Genomic DNA, 12,383 nt, shown 5'->3' on the forward strand with positions numbered 1-12,383 from the left:
TATATTAAATATTTAAAATTTTATTTACATATTTAAAAAACAAACATGGTGAAGCAAAAATATCATCCAAATAGTGTAATATCACTGTGCCAGGTTTCTTTATAGAAAAAAAGGTTACAATAAGAAACTATTAAGTTATTTTAGGGATCGGGAGGGTGGGAGGGAGATACAAGAGGGAGGAGATATGGGGATATATGTATATGTATAGCTGATTCACTTTGTTATAAAGCAGAAACTAACACACCATTGTAAAGCAATTATACTCCAATAAAGATGTTAAAAAAAAACTATTAAGTTATTTTAAATCAACTTAGATATCATAACGAACCTTTATAGACTGGAAGATTAAATAAAATAGTATAGATATAAGAACTATTTTTCAGCAATAACATAAAAAATATTCACCTATATTACAAAAAAAGTAGAGACTTGAACATACACTACCTAAGAAAGAAAATTTTTTAAATTTATCTGGACACAAATTCTATAGAGAATTGACATGGTTTGGTGGAGGGGAGAGGGAACAAGGCATCAATGGAGAAGGAGCTTCAAAGTAAGGTATTACATGAGCTCCCGGATCAGCCTGGGGTCCCTCTAGGTTTCAGCTAAAAATGCCTTTAAAAAAAAAAGTCCTAGTTCATGACATAATTTAAATCTTAACTGATCACAAACCTATCCTAGTAAAACTAGATGTAAAAGGGTGGTCAGAATTAGGTGTTCTAGAAGCCAGGACAGCGGTTAACTTCAGTGACTGGGGAACAGAGGTTCCTGGTTGTTAGGAGCACTCGATTTACTGGGTACACAGGTGTGCTCACTTTGTGAGAATTCACCTCTACATTCACCAGTCAGTATGTATATCATACTTAAATTTAAATTAAATTTAATTTTTTTTAATTCCCTGGCAGTCCAGTGGTTAAGACTCGGAGTTTTCACTGCCATGGGCCTGGGTTCAATCCCTGGTCAGGGAACTAAGATCCCACAAGCCACACAGCACTGCCAAAAAAAAAAAGAAAAAACAAAATTTTTTTAAATGACTAAATTTGGCCAGGCTCTAGATCAACAATCAGAAGTGTGGTACATGTATTATCTTTAAGTTCTGAATACCTACTTCCAGAACTTCCATCCAACATGATGATATTTGCTCCTCTTATCTTCCCTTAAGCCATATACACACATTTCTAGAATACACAACTTACCTGATACTGAAAAATCAGCAATTCAGTACCATAATTTCAACATGATATGCTAATTATGTGCTCAAATGTTTTACATCAACAAAGTTAATGTCTCAATATAGCCACTGCATGTATATGTAAACAAAAATGACCAGCAAAATTCACCTAATAGGGCTTCCCTTCTCTCTGCTGAGGGAAAGGGATCTGTGCAAGGTAGGAATCCAGGGAGACTTTCCCATTTCACTCCACATACAGGACTTATATATTGTTTGACTCTTCCTCAGTGAGAATGTACTCATGTATTGTTTTTAATGGAGTCCACCTTAATAAATATTTTAAATGAATATTTTAACTCAGCATAGTTCGGAGTCTCACCGCATAATTTCACTCAACCGCCTAAAAGATATACCTAAATATGTTCTTTTTCTTTAACCTGTTCAAATACCCAAGCACTCTGGAAATGGTTAGGCCTTGGGAAGGGCACCCAAGAGGAGCACTTTTCAACCCTCTAGCATTCAATTATGATTTGGTTATAGACAAGATACTTTAAAAGACCAAAAATGGGAAATAATGTAGGTGGTCAGATTTAGATTTAAACACTCTCTTCTCCAAGTCATCTTTTCTGGGAGCCGGAATAGAAAGATACCTGTATGTACGAACTTTCCACTTACAAATTCTCAAAGTAAGAAACAAAATGTGTTCAGGAGCAAGAGCTCTGAACTCTGTTACAACCAAAAGACAGTGCTGGTCAGCAGCAAAATTACTTATTTTAGTTCATTTTCTCTATTAAAAGATGTTTCCTATGCTTGGGCTTAATTTTTATTTTTAACACTATTAACTCTACTGCATAGTGGGTCAAAAACAATGTTTTGCAATGGGAATAAAAGGAAAGATTACCTTAAAATTGAAAATGGTAAAATAATGATCAAAAAAGAACTGACAATACAAAATAAAACTATAAAAAATGAAAAATTTTATTGACATTTCTTAAGAGAAAAAATTAAAATGTGACATGTAAAAAATGCAGTATCTATAAAATCATCAATTAGCAAGCAGGGATAAAAAAATGACTGATTAAATAAAAGAACTCTGACTTAATTTAGAAGAAGGGAGTGAAACTGTTACTGATGCACCAACCAGGGATGACTACAGATACAACCTTTTCCAATCCACACAATCTAAGAAAGACTGATGGGCTGCTAAGTGTAGATGCCAAGGTTACTAAGAGGTCCTCCTTCTAACACTTGTGAAGATCATCAAGGATGGAGATTTCCCACCTCAACACTTTTCAATGCAGTCAAAATTGTTCTATGTTTGAAAAAGACTCCTCATAGAGTATGTATTTGAAATAAGGACAATAGTTTTAGAGCCAGGTTTTCCTATCTGGGAGAATTACATTCAGGGAAGCAATCTTAAATAACCCGTCACTGAGTCACTGTGGACTTATACATAAAACCATTTATTCACTAGAATCTATCTTGTCCTTAAGTAGGAGACCGTCTATATTACACTGCTGGGGTTCGGGAATTGTCCTAACAGCTACCAAAAGGCAGAAAACCATGAATACAAGTACACTTGTCCCTCAGTATCCACAGAGGATTGGTTCCAGTACCCCCTGTGGATACCAAAACCCGAGGATGCTCAACCCCCTTACAGTCAGCCCTCCACATCCGTGGTTACAGGACCGACAGCATACTTACTGAAAAAAATCTGAGTATGGGCAGACCTGTGCAGTTCAAACCTGTGTTGTTCAAGGGTCAACCGTAAACCAAAAGAACCAAAGAACTCCAACCCAGGGAAGCAAATAGTAAATGTACATCTACACCTAGCCTCTATCATATCATAAGCATTTGATATACCTCTTAAAGGGTAAGTCCCAAACGACCCTAGACTGCACCTAAGCTGTCACAGAGCTTCTGTTATAGAGCATCATTATTACTTGTGTTAGGCAGAATTCTAAAAATGGCCTCTCAAGACTTCCCTCGCTAACCCCTGGGACTGTGAATATAAGAAAGCACACCCAGTTACTTTACATGGCAAGGGGACTTGGCAGCTGCAGTTATGATTACTAATCAGTTGGCTCTAAAATAGGAAGATTATCCTGGACTTTCCTGATGGGCCTAATCTAATCGCATGAGCCCTTCAAAGGCAGATCCCTACCAGCCCCTGCCCCCTGCACCAGCTGCAGAAGGGGAAAGGCTTGACACGCCACTGCTGGCTGTGAAGATGGAAGGGGGTCACATGCAACAACTGGAGAGTGACTGTAAGTCAATGAGAGCAGCTCCCAGCCAAAAGTCAAGTAGGAAACCAGGACCTCAGTCCTATAGCTGCAAGGAATTGAATTCTGCCAAATAACAGGAATGAGCTTAGAAGTGGACCCTGAGCTCTAGGTGAGAACACAGCCAGCCAACCCCGATTTCAGCCTTGTGAGATCCTGAGGAGGGAACCTAGTCACACCATGGACTCTGACCTACAGAACTGGGAGATAATAAAAGAGTGAAACACTAAATTTAAGCCACTACATTTGTAGTAATTTGTTATGCATCAAAAGAAAACACTGTCTTCTATTTACATTACCTATCAACCAGAATGCCTTGCCTACATAACTGGACCCAGTACATTTATGAAGGATGAGGATTAAGAGCCCTCTTATCAACACAATAAGAGAACTAGCTAAATATTAATGCTACTTCTTTCATCTGTACAGTATGCTTCATGGCATTCAGTTGACAGTAGCTATTCACTCACCAAATATTTGCTAGGTGTCTATATGTACCAGATACTGGGAATACAGCAGTGAACAGGACAGGTATCTGTGCCCTTACAGAGGTTATGTTTAGTAAAAATGTTGTAGACAGGGGTTCACTAAGTTCCATACTTACACATGTTAAACACTTTGGCTGGCAGACCAGGCTTCTTTGATACCCACTTCAAGGGTGTAAGGAGACTTGAGCATTTTTATCCCAGCATCTAGCCTACAATATCAGGAAGTCATCTTAACCCTCTTGGGCCACTATATCCTCAACTGTAAAATGGGCTAATAATATATATTTTACAAGGTCGTCTGTAACAAATTAATCACATGCATTATATGTCAAAAGACAAAATTATGACACAAAAGAATGTACACAGTATGATTCCATTTATACAAAGTTCAAAACATAATTAACCAATATTGTTTAAGGCTGTATATTTAAGCAATTACGCTGTTCTTTAAAAAACAAGAGAATAATATGATAGTAGTTACCTCCAAGGGAAAGGAGCAGGCTTGTGAACTGAGAGGGGCAGCTGGTGGGGGAAGGTTGGTGGATGCCAGCAGTGTTCTAGTTCTTAACCTGTATGGTGATAATGCAGGTGTCTGCCTTATAATTATTTGCTCAACTCTACATGTATATCTTACTTACGTATGTATTATATTTCATACACCTCAAAAAATGCTTTGTAAAAGATCAAGTACTAATATATGGTGGTGAACAATTTGTAGGGAGGGCTTTTTTCCAGTTTCAAAATATTAAAGATTTATAGCCTCTAAAATTTCTATCTAAATCTGAGTATCAGATGTCAACCTTATATTCTAGGGCAAAATAAGAGGGAAAAGGAGGGAATCTGGCTTTAGAACAATTAGGAACATTATTTTACATAATAAATAAATTCATAATAAAATGCTACTTTTTTCACAATAAAATTTAAAATGATATTCCATTCCTTTATTTTTCATAATAAAATTTAAAATGATATTCCACTCCTCAGTTTACTGTTTTTGTAGATGCTTTTTATTTCAGGGGAGGAGGAGAAAACTCATGATCAGATCAAGAGTAACTGAACCATCTTAGATGGATCAAACAATAAACATCTTAGAAATATCAGTAACTGAAGGGGCACTTTCAAAGGAAGTCAGCTATCTCAAAACCATTTATAAACCAGCAATTAACTGTATATTCTGTAGAAGAATAAGAACACATTTAATGACTCTATTTTCTTTACGTTATGCTCATTTTCTCTTTTCTTGTAATCTTCTATGACCAATTCCTTCTCTCCTCTCTCTGCTCATTATTTTAGTTAAAACAGTGTTAAAAGTACCTAAGTACTTGCCTAGCCCAACCTCATTAACACACAAGTAACCTTTAACGTTTTCTCAGTTTTTATTGATTCCCACCAAAAACAATTCATGATGTTCCACAAAAAAAATTTAAGAGACTAATTCAAAAATAAGCTCTTCAAAGGCAGACTCCATAACAATTATCATCTAGATACAGTGGAAAGTACAGGAAATTAGATGTTAGACATCTTGTATGCAAGTCTGTGCTCCTTGAATGACTACCTGCATAACCCGGGGCAAGTCCCTTCACCTCTGAGTATCAGTTTCCTCATCTATTATATCTGCCCCACTGATCTTACAGGCTTGTTTTTATATTAAAAATATAAAAGATCTTTGCAAACTCTGAAGCCTTCTAGAAATGTTACCATCATTTTCTGTATCTGTAGTGCCTAGAACATAGGTACCCTAACAAATGTTTCTTACTGACAACTGCAACTGTAATGAATTCAAAGAACTTCACTGTTCTTGCATCAACATTCAGTTTAATATTGGCAATTAGGTTAGGCATTGAGAACAAGCTGAATCACTGTCTTATGAAATCCAAGTTTTTCTAGAGAACACACGCCTCGCACAGCGAGGGCAGCCATCCTTCAGCCCCAGGACACTGCTGGGGAGGGCGGCACTGCGCGTGAGAGGACTCGGAACCTCCACGTGCACTCTGGTAATAATACCTTCATGTCTCACCTTCCCTTTGGGGGTAAAGGATCTTTGGTTTCTACAGTGTCCACCCAGTCCGCAAGGCCTCCTTCAGGGCCCTGGGGCACTGCCATGGCACTTAGACCCAGAGACCAGGCCTTGACCCTATGCCATTTCTTTGCCCTGGAATGTGGCGTGTGTGGTGGTCCCTGTGGTGGAAGACGGAGGCGGGTCAGGAGTGTGCCAGGACACAGGCCGTCCCCAGGCCCTCCCAGCCGTGGCCCCTGGCAAACACTGGGCAGAGTTGATGATGCTGCCACCCACCACTCTGCTCCAGCTACCTGTGGCTGAGGGTTCCTAGAGACCCTTTTAACCTCCCCAATACTAAGAAACTACAGTATTGTGATACCGTGGTTTTTTACTTTGGTGCCAGAGTATATATCCTGGGTGCTGGAGGTTGCACTGTGTTTTTTACATATATAATATATATATATAATATTATTAATAACGTTATAATAATATACATACATTATACATATCATGTACAGTGTGTGTATGTGTGTGTGTATATATATATATGTATTTTTTTTTAAAAAGATTGCTGTCATGTAGGAATGCAGGACAGCAGGTTTCAGACTGTCCTAGGGAAACCACAAATTTATATTTTCATATAAAACCCCTTATTCACAAATGCAGAAAACCCAATTAAGAAACGTTTCCATCTCACAGCCACTGAATTGGCTGTTTGCTCTCTGCTTGGAACACTCCCCCCCAGGTTTCTGTCTGACCTGCTCCCTCCCTGTTCCAGTCTCTGCTCAAGTATCGCCATCCTCGAGGAGGCCTTCCTTGACCACCATCTAGAGAGCCGCGCACACACGCACTCCAACCACGCTCATGCCCTCGCTTTGCTTTACTTCCCCCCATGGGATGTAACCTGTTATTAGAAGCACTGGCATCAGGTTTGTTTTACATCCGTTTAATATCTATTTCCTTTAGTAGAATGAAGGGAAAGTAGTTTGTTTTGTTCACAAATGTACTCCCAAAGCCTAAAGTAGTGCCTGACATATACTAAGTGCTCAGTAAAGTATTTGTTGAGCAAAAGGTTATCAAAGATTGTTGACTGCCACATACAGGCAATGAACTTGGAAATGTGAACAATAATATATTTGAAAATAGTCACACTGGCATGTTCTTCCATTTAGGAAAGCTTAAACCTGTCGTCACTTTTCAACAAGCTTATGAACCTAGCATGTTGATCAGTGCAGGCATCCATGCCACTGGAAGGATACGAGAAGCGGTCGTTCCATGTTGCTCTCTCCACGTACTCCAACATGACCACAGCTTTGATTGTCGTGAGGAGTTTGTTCCAGGTTTCATCAAAATCCACTACTCTTGGTTTCAGAGACATTGTGCAAGTTTAGTGTTGAAATCTGTTAATTAAAAACAACGGTAACGTTAGCATGAATTCTACAAGGTCAGTTACTTGTTTCTAAAGCACCACATAACTGGACAGCATGCTGCACGGAAGGGGTGAGACCAGAACCTGGCACGTGGTGAGAACAATAAATGCTGGCTGCCGTCTTTTCATGACTGTCCAGACAAGGAATTCCACAGAATACTTGCATTCACTGCAAACTCTAGGAAATAAAAAGCTTTTAGCACAAATTATTTATAACCCAGGGTGGTCCAAAGATTGAGAAGCCTCATTTAATTTGCTGAGAGAAAGAAGCTGGGACCTAATGAGCCAAAAAGTTAACTTCTATCATGAGAAATGCACAAGAGATACTCAATAAAAAGGTTTTGGCCCCAAATCCTTGTGGTTTGCACTCCTTAAACTGGAGACTGAGGCCATATATGAGAAAACACAAGACAATCAAAGGGTTTATTTTCCTGGAGCATCAGTTTAACTAGATTCCAAATCCTTTTCAATATCACACCAGAAGAACAGAATTAAAAGAGAAATGTCTTAAAGTTAAATTTAATTGCACAAGGGAGCACTTTTCCGGCACATGCCTTCACATCCTCCCCAAAGTTTTCCCTCGTTACTAGGACTGTGAAGCACCAAGCTAGTCTGTAGCCAGGGCCAAACAAGGAGGAAACATTCTTCCTCCTGTGTCCCGCTGTGGGAAAAAAGGAGGTAGGGAGACAGTGGGGAGAAGGGGGGAATGCATAGAGAGAGGAAAAAAGAGACAAGAGGAGGAAACCAGCTGCACGGTCCCGGCCCACAAACCGGAGGTGGTCCTGGGCCCTTCTTACGTTTCTGTCCTGTGAAGAAAAGAACTCAAGAGGAGTCCAAGGAAGGGAAGAAAAGGAATCAGAGAAGCCAAACAAAAGCCCAAAAGAGGGTGTGCCACACTAAATCACCTCTCTGTCTTCAACGTACCAGGGACTCCACCTACAAGCCTTAAACTTCCTCTAACTACCGAGAATGGATTAGTAGTAGTTCCTGTGTGTGTGTGTGTGTGTGTGTGTGTGTGTGTGTGTGTGTGTGTGTACTGGGGGAAGGGGGGAACCTAAAGCTCTAGCTCTAGATCAGAAAATTAACCTTAACTCCATCTCACCCTTATTCACACATCCTATCTAACTGTGTTACTCAATATTTCTTAAATCCATCCATTCCTGTGCAACCCTATGAATGTTCTGAGATCAGGCCCTCAGCAGTTCCAGTTTGTATTAATCTTTATCAAAGAAATGCTAACAACTGATAATATTTACACAGTACTTACTATAAGCCAAACACAAATCTAAGTGCTTTATATAAATTCACTTAATCCTCCCAACAAACTGATTAAGTAGGGCCCAATGTTCTCCCCGTTTTCTAGATAAGAAAACTGATCACAGAGTGATTAAGAAACTTGCTTAAGGTCATGGAGCTATTCAGACCCATGCTGTAACCCCTGCCCTCAACTGCCATATACAACTATACTGCCTTACTAACATCCTTAGTGAATACTTAGATACATGCCAGGCGTTGTACTAGGCTGAGGATACAGTGGTCAATAAACAAAGTTCTTGACTTTCAAGAAGGTTAGACTCCTGGATCTGGCACTCAGAAACAAAAATAACCTACGTAAACCACAGAGCTGACCATGTCACTCTGGTACTGAAAGCTGTTTGTGACTGTCCACTATAGACAGCATCCGGTTTAAGCTCACTGGCAACATGGCCCACCAAGCTTCCATGGTTTGACCTTGGACTAAAGCACCTCTCCACCTTGCTCTTCTCATGGGACTCCCTTCCTTGACATCATAATCAGGTAACTTCTCTGCTTAGAGGTCACTGAACACAACAGGCCGATTCACACACCCTGCCTTTTATCCTCATTGTTTTCTGTACCTAAAATTCTTCCCTTCTCCTTGCCTCCCCCTTTCCACCCATTCCCCTAACTCCTACTGATAGTTCAGCCTTGGCCCAGAATATCTGTTTTCAAGAAATTTTCTGGGCCCACTTAAGCTAGGTAAGGTGCCCTCTTAAGCGTTACTTGAGAACTCTATGTTTAACCTCTATTAGAGGATTAAACCATGCTCAATTGTGATTATCTGAGTGTTTCTTCAAGGTAGGGACTATTCTGTAACTGTCTATCAAAAAGCTGTCACTGCCCGCTTCACATTCGTTTCCTCCCCTTATAAAAATGGAATCATACTACACACCCTGCTTATAAATTATTTTCATGGTTGCACAGATTACCTTTTAGCTTTATTGAAGTTTTAGCAGAATCAGACTGGCATTGACTTCTCTGCTGAGACCAACAGATTTCTGATAGAATGGGTTTATGTGCAGTGATAATCCATTCTTAGATGGGTGGAAAATGTGGACACCAAGGCAAGAGAAGCCTTCATTTTATTTCAATTGTTTAAATGATCATTTACTCATGGAGAATTTATGTAAGGATGTGAAAGAGAGAGGGCAAAGAAAGAAACAAGACCACGACCACCACACTGTTCTTCTCCACTTCCCAAACTGTCAGATAACTCACAAGAATACATATGAGTCTTGTTTTCATTCCTGTGCCACATCATGTCCTACACCTGGTGTCCTGCCAGGACCACTTCCATCCCCAGTCAGTGAGACTATGTCCTACTGAGCACCTGCAAAGTTCAAATCTCACATTACTACAGTTTCCTCTAGCTTTCTTCTGGGCTCATTCATGCAATGTTAGGGTTTTTAACACTTTGGCACACAGGTACTGTGCCTATGGCCCCTAAAAATAAATCACAGGCTCCAAATAAAAAAAAAAAATTGAAAAATAAAAATTCATGTTTACTTATGTTTCCAGATAACATTATGACAATATTTTATGAAAATAACATTTACAAAATTTTCATTACATTTGAAAATGATTCATAGATTAGATTTTCTCACTTAGAGCACCATTTCTAAGTATGTATGGCTGTCAATAATAGTAAGTTAAATAATTACAAAAGTGATTTATATAAACATAGAGTTACCATATGACCCAGCAATTCCACTCCTATGCAAGAGAAAACATGTCCACACAAAAACCTGGATGCAAATGTTCAGAGCAGCATTATTCATAAAGGTCAAAAAAGTGGAAATAACTCAAATGTCTATCAAGCAATAAATGGATAAATAAAATGTAGTACATCCATACAACAGATTATTATTCTGTAATACAAGAGAATGGAGTACTGATAGACACTACAATACAGATGAACCTTGAAAACATACTATGTGAATAAAGTTGGTCACAAAAGACCACATATTTTAGGATTCCACTTACGTATATGAAATATCCAGAATAGGCAAATCCATAGACACAGGAAGTATTTTAGTGGTTGCATAGGGCTAGAGGACTTGGAGAAAAATGGGAAGTGACTGCTAATTAGGTGATGAAAATGTTCTAGTATTGATTGTCATCATGTTTGTACAACCCTGTGAATGAGCTAAAAACCACTGAATTGTACAGTTCAAGAGTACACTGAATGGTATGTGAAGCATAACTCAATAAAGCTGTTAGACATTTAAGGTGAAATAATCGTATCAAAAACGTTGCAGCAATTTAACGTGGAGGGGAGGGGAGAAAAGGTATATTTACATGGTTGCAAATTCTGAAATCTGTCTCCCTCTCACTCCCATGCTCTAGTCACCAGCTCCCATCACCAGAGGCATATATTATATGTGTCTGGGGGTATTTTATACATATATATTGTTATTCCCCTTTTTTTACAGAAATGAATATAGAGATGGTCTTTTTCCACTTGTTTTACATAAATGGTATTACAATGCTTACTTAACAATATATTCACTTAACAGTATATTTGGGAAAGTATTCCATTTTAATACACAACGGTTTCTTTAATCTTAATAGCATTTCATTGTTTGGCTGTATCGGGATTCATTCTACTAAGTTTGATATGATATGTGATGAGTCCTCCAAAATTGAAGTGCCTCGTTTAATATCAGTAATTTTAAGTTAAATAGTTTTTTTTTATGAATTAGTAAGCTCTTTTTACATTGACATTAACAAGGTTTTCTTCTAAAGATACTAATAACACAATTTAAGTTACAACTGCTATACTAGTCGATAAGAGAAGAAAATTACACTATTATCATGATCTTTAACTACTGTTTACTAAATACCTTCTGAATTCCTCCTATGCTATACATATTATATATATAAGCATTACTAACCATCAACCTGCAATTCAGCAAAATCCAGACTGCAGGAAACGACTGGATAATCAAATTTCTTCAATAAACTATGCACACACATAAGAGAAAAAGAGAGAAAAGAAAATGAGAGTGGGAGAGAGATATATGTGGAGTGGAAATTGAACTAAAATAGACTAAAAAGGCACATTCATCTACCACAGTGTGACTGATCTTATTTGGATCTAGATTTAAGCTCTTTTTAAAAATTATATTTATGATAACCCTGGAAATTTATAAACTGATGGGATATTTGATGACTTTAAAAAATAATTTTTATAACAATAATTATGAGAGCTTTAAAACTGAGAGTACTTATCTGTCAGAGACACATGCCAAAATATTTATGGATGTAATAAATGCTGTCTGAGATCTGCTTCAAAATTAAACAGCTTGTTTATGAATTGATAATTGTTGAGAATGAGTGATAAGTACATGAGGGATTATTATAATATGCATTTTCTGTATATGTTTGCAATTTTCCAAAGTAAAAGGGTAAAAAAAAAAAATCTTCACCATCATCATCATCAACAGTTCCATAAATATGGGGGGGAGGGGGAAGCACATAAAAGAAATCAGAAAGCTTAAAAAAAAAAGTAGTATTAATCCAAAAGGTCTAACATTCAATTAATATGCATTCTAGAAAATTAGAATGAGAGGTAATTATCAAAGAAAAAATATCTCAGAACCAATGAACATTAGTTTTCCAACTTAAAAGGGCATACTGAATACCCACAATATTTGATTTTAAAAATAAATAACAAGGCACCTCTTTTTGACATATTAAAACACTGGGGGTAAAG

The 12,383-nt window shown here is 37.9% G+C and overlaps 1 protein-coding gene across 1 annotated transcript in view; it reads right to left on the reverse strand.

Annotated features, from left to right (window-relative positions):
* The window catches only part of CUL2 (cullin 2), a 63,826-nt gene extending 56,493 nt beyond the window's left edge, over positions 1-7,333 (reverse strand). Inside the window, exon 1 of the mRNA XM_061179031.1 lies at positions 7,200-7,333. Within this exon, the coding sequence (XP_061035014.1) occupies positions 7,200-7,318 (119 nt within the window). The 5' untranslated portion in view covers positions 7,319-7,333. The remainder of the gene's footprint in view (positions 1-7,199) is intronic.
* Between the last annotated feature and the right edge of the window lie 5,050 nt (positions 7,334-12,383).

The sequence above is a fragment of the Eubalaena glacialis genome, chromosome 2 (genome assembly GCF_028564815.1).
Source record: "Eubalaena glacialis isolate mEubGla1 chromosome 2, mEubGla1.1.hap2.+ XY, whole genome shotgun sequence".
Taxonomy (NCBI): Eukaryota; Metazoa; Chordata; class Mammalia; order Artiodactyla; family Balaenidae; genus Eubalaena; species Eubalaena glacialis.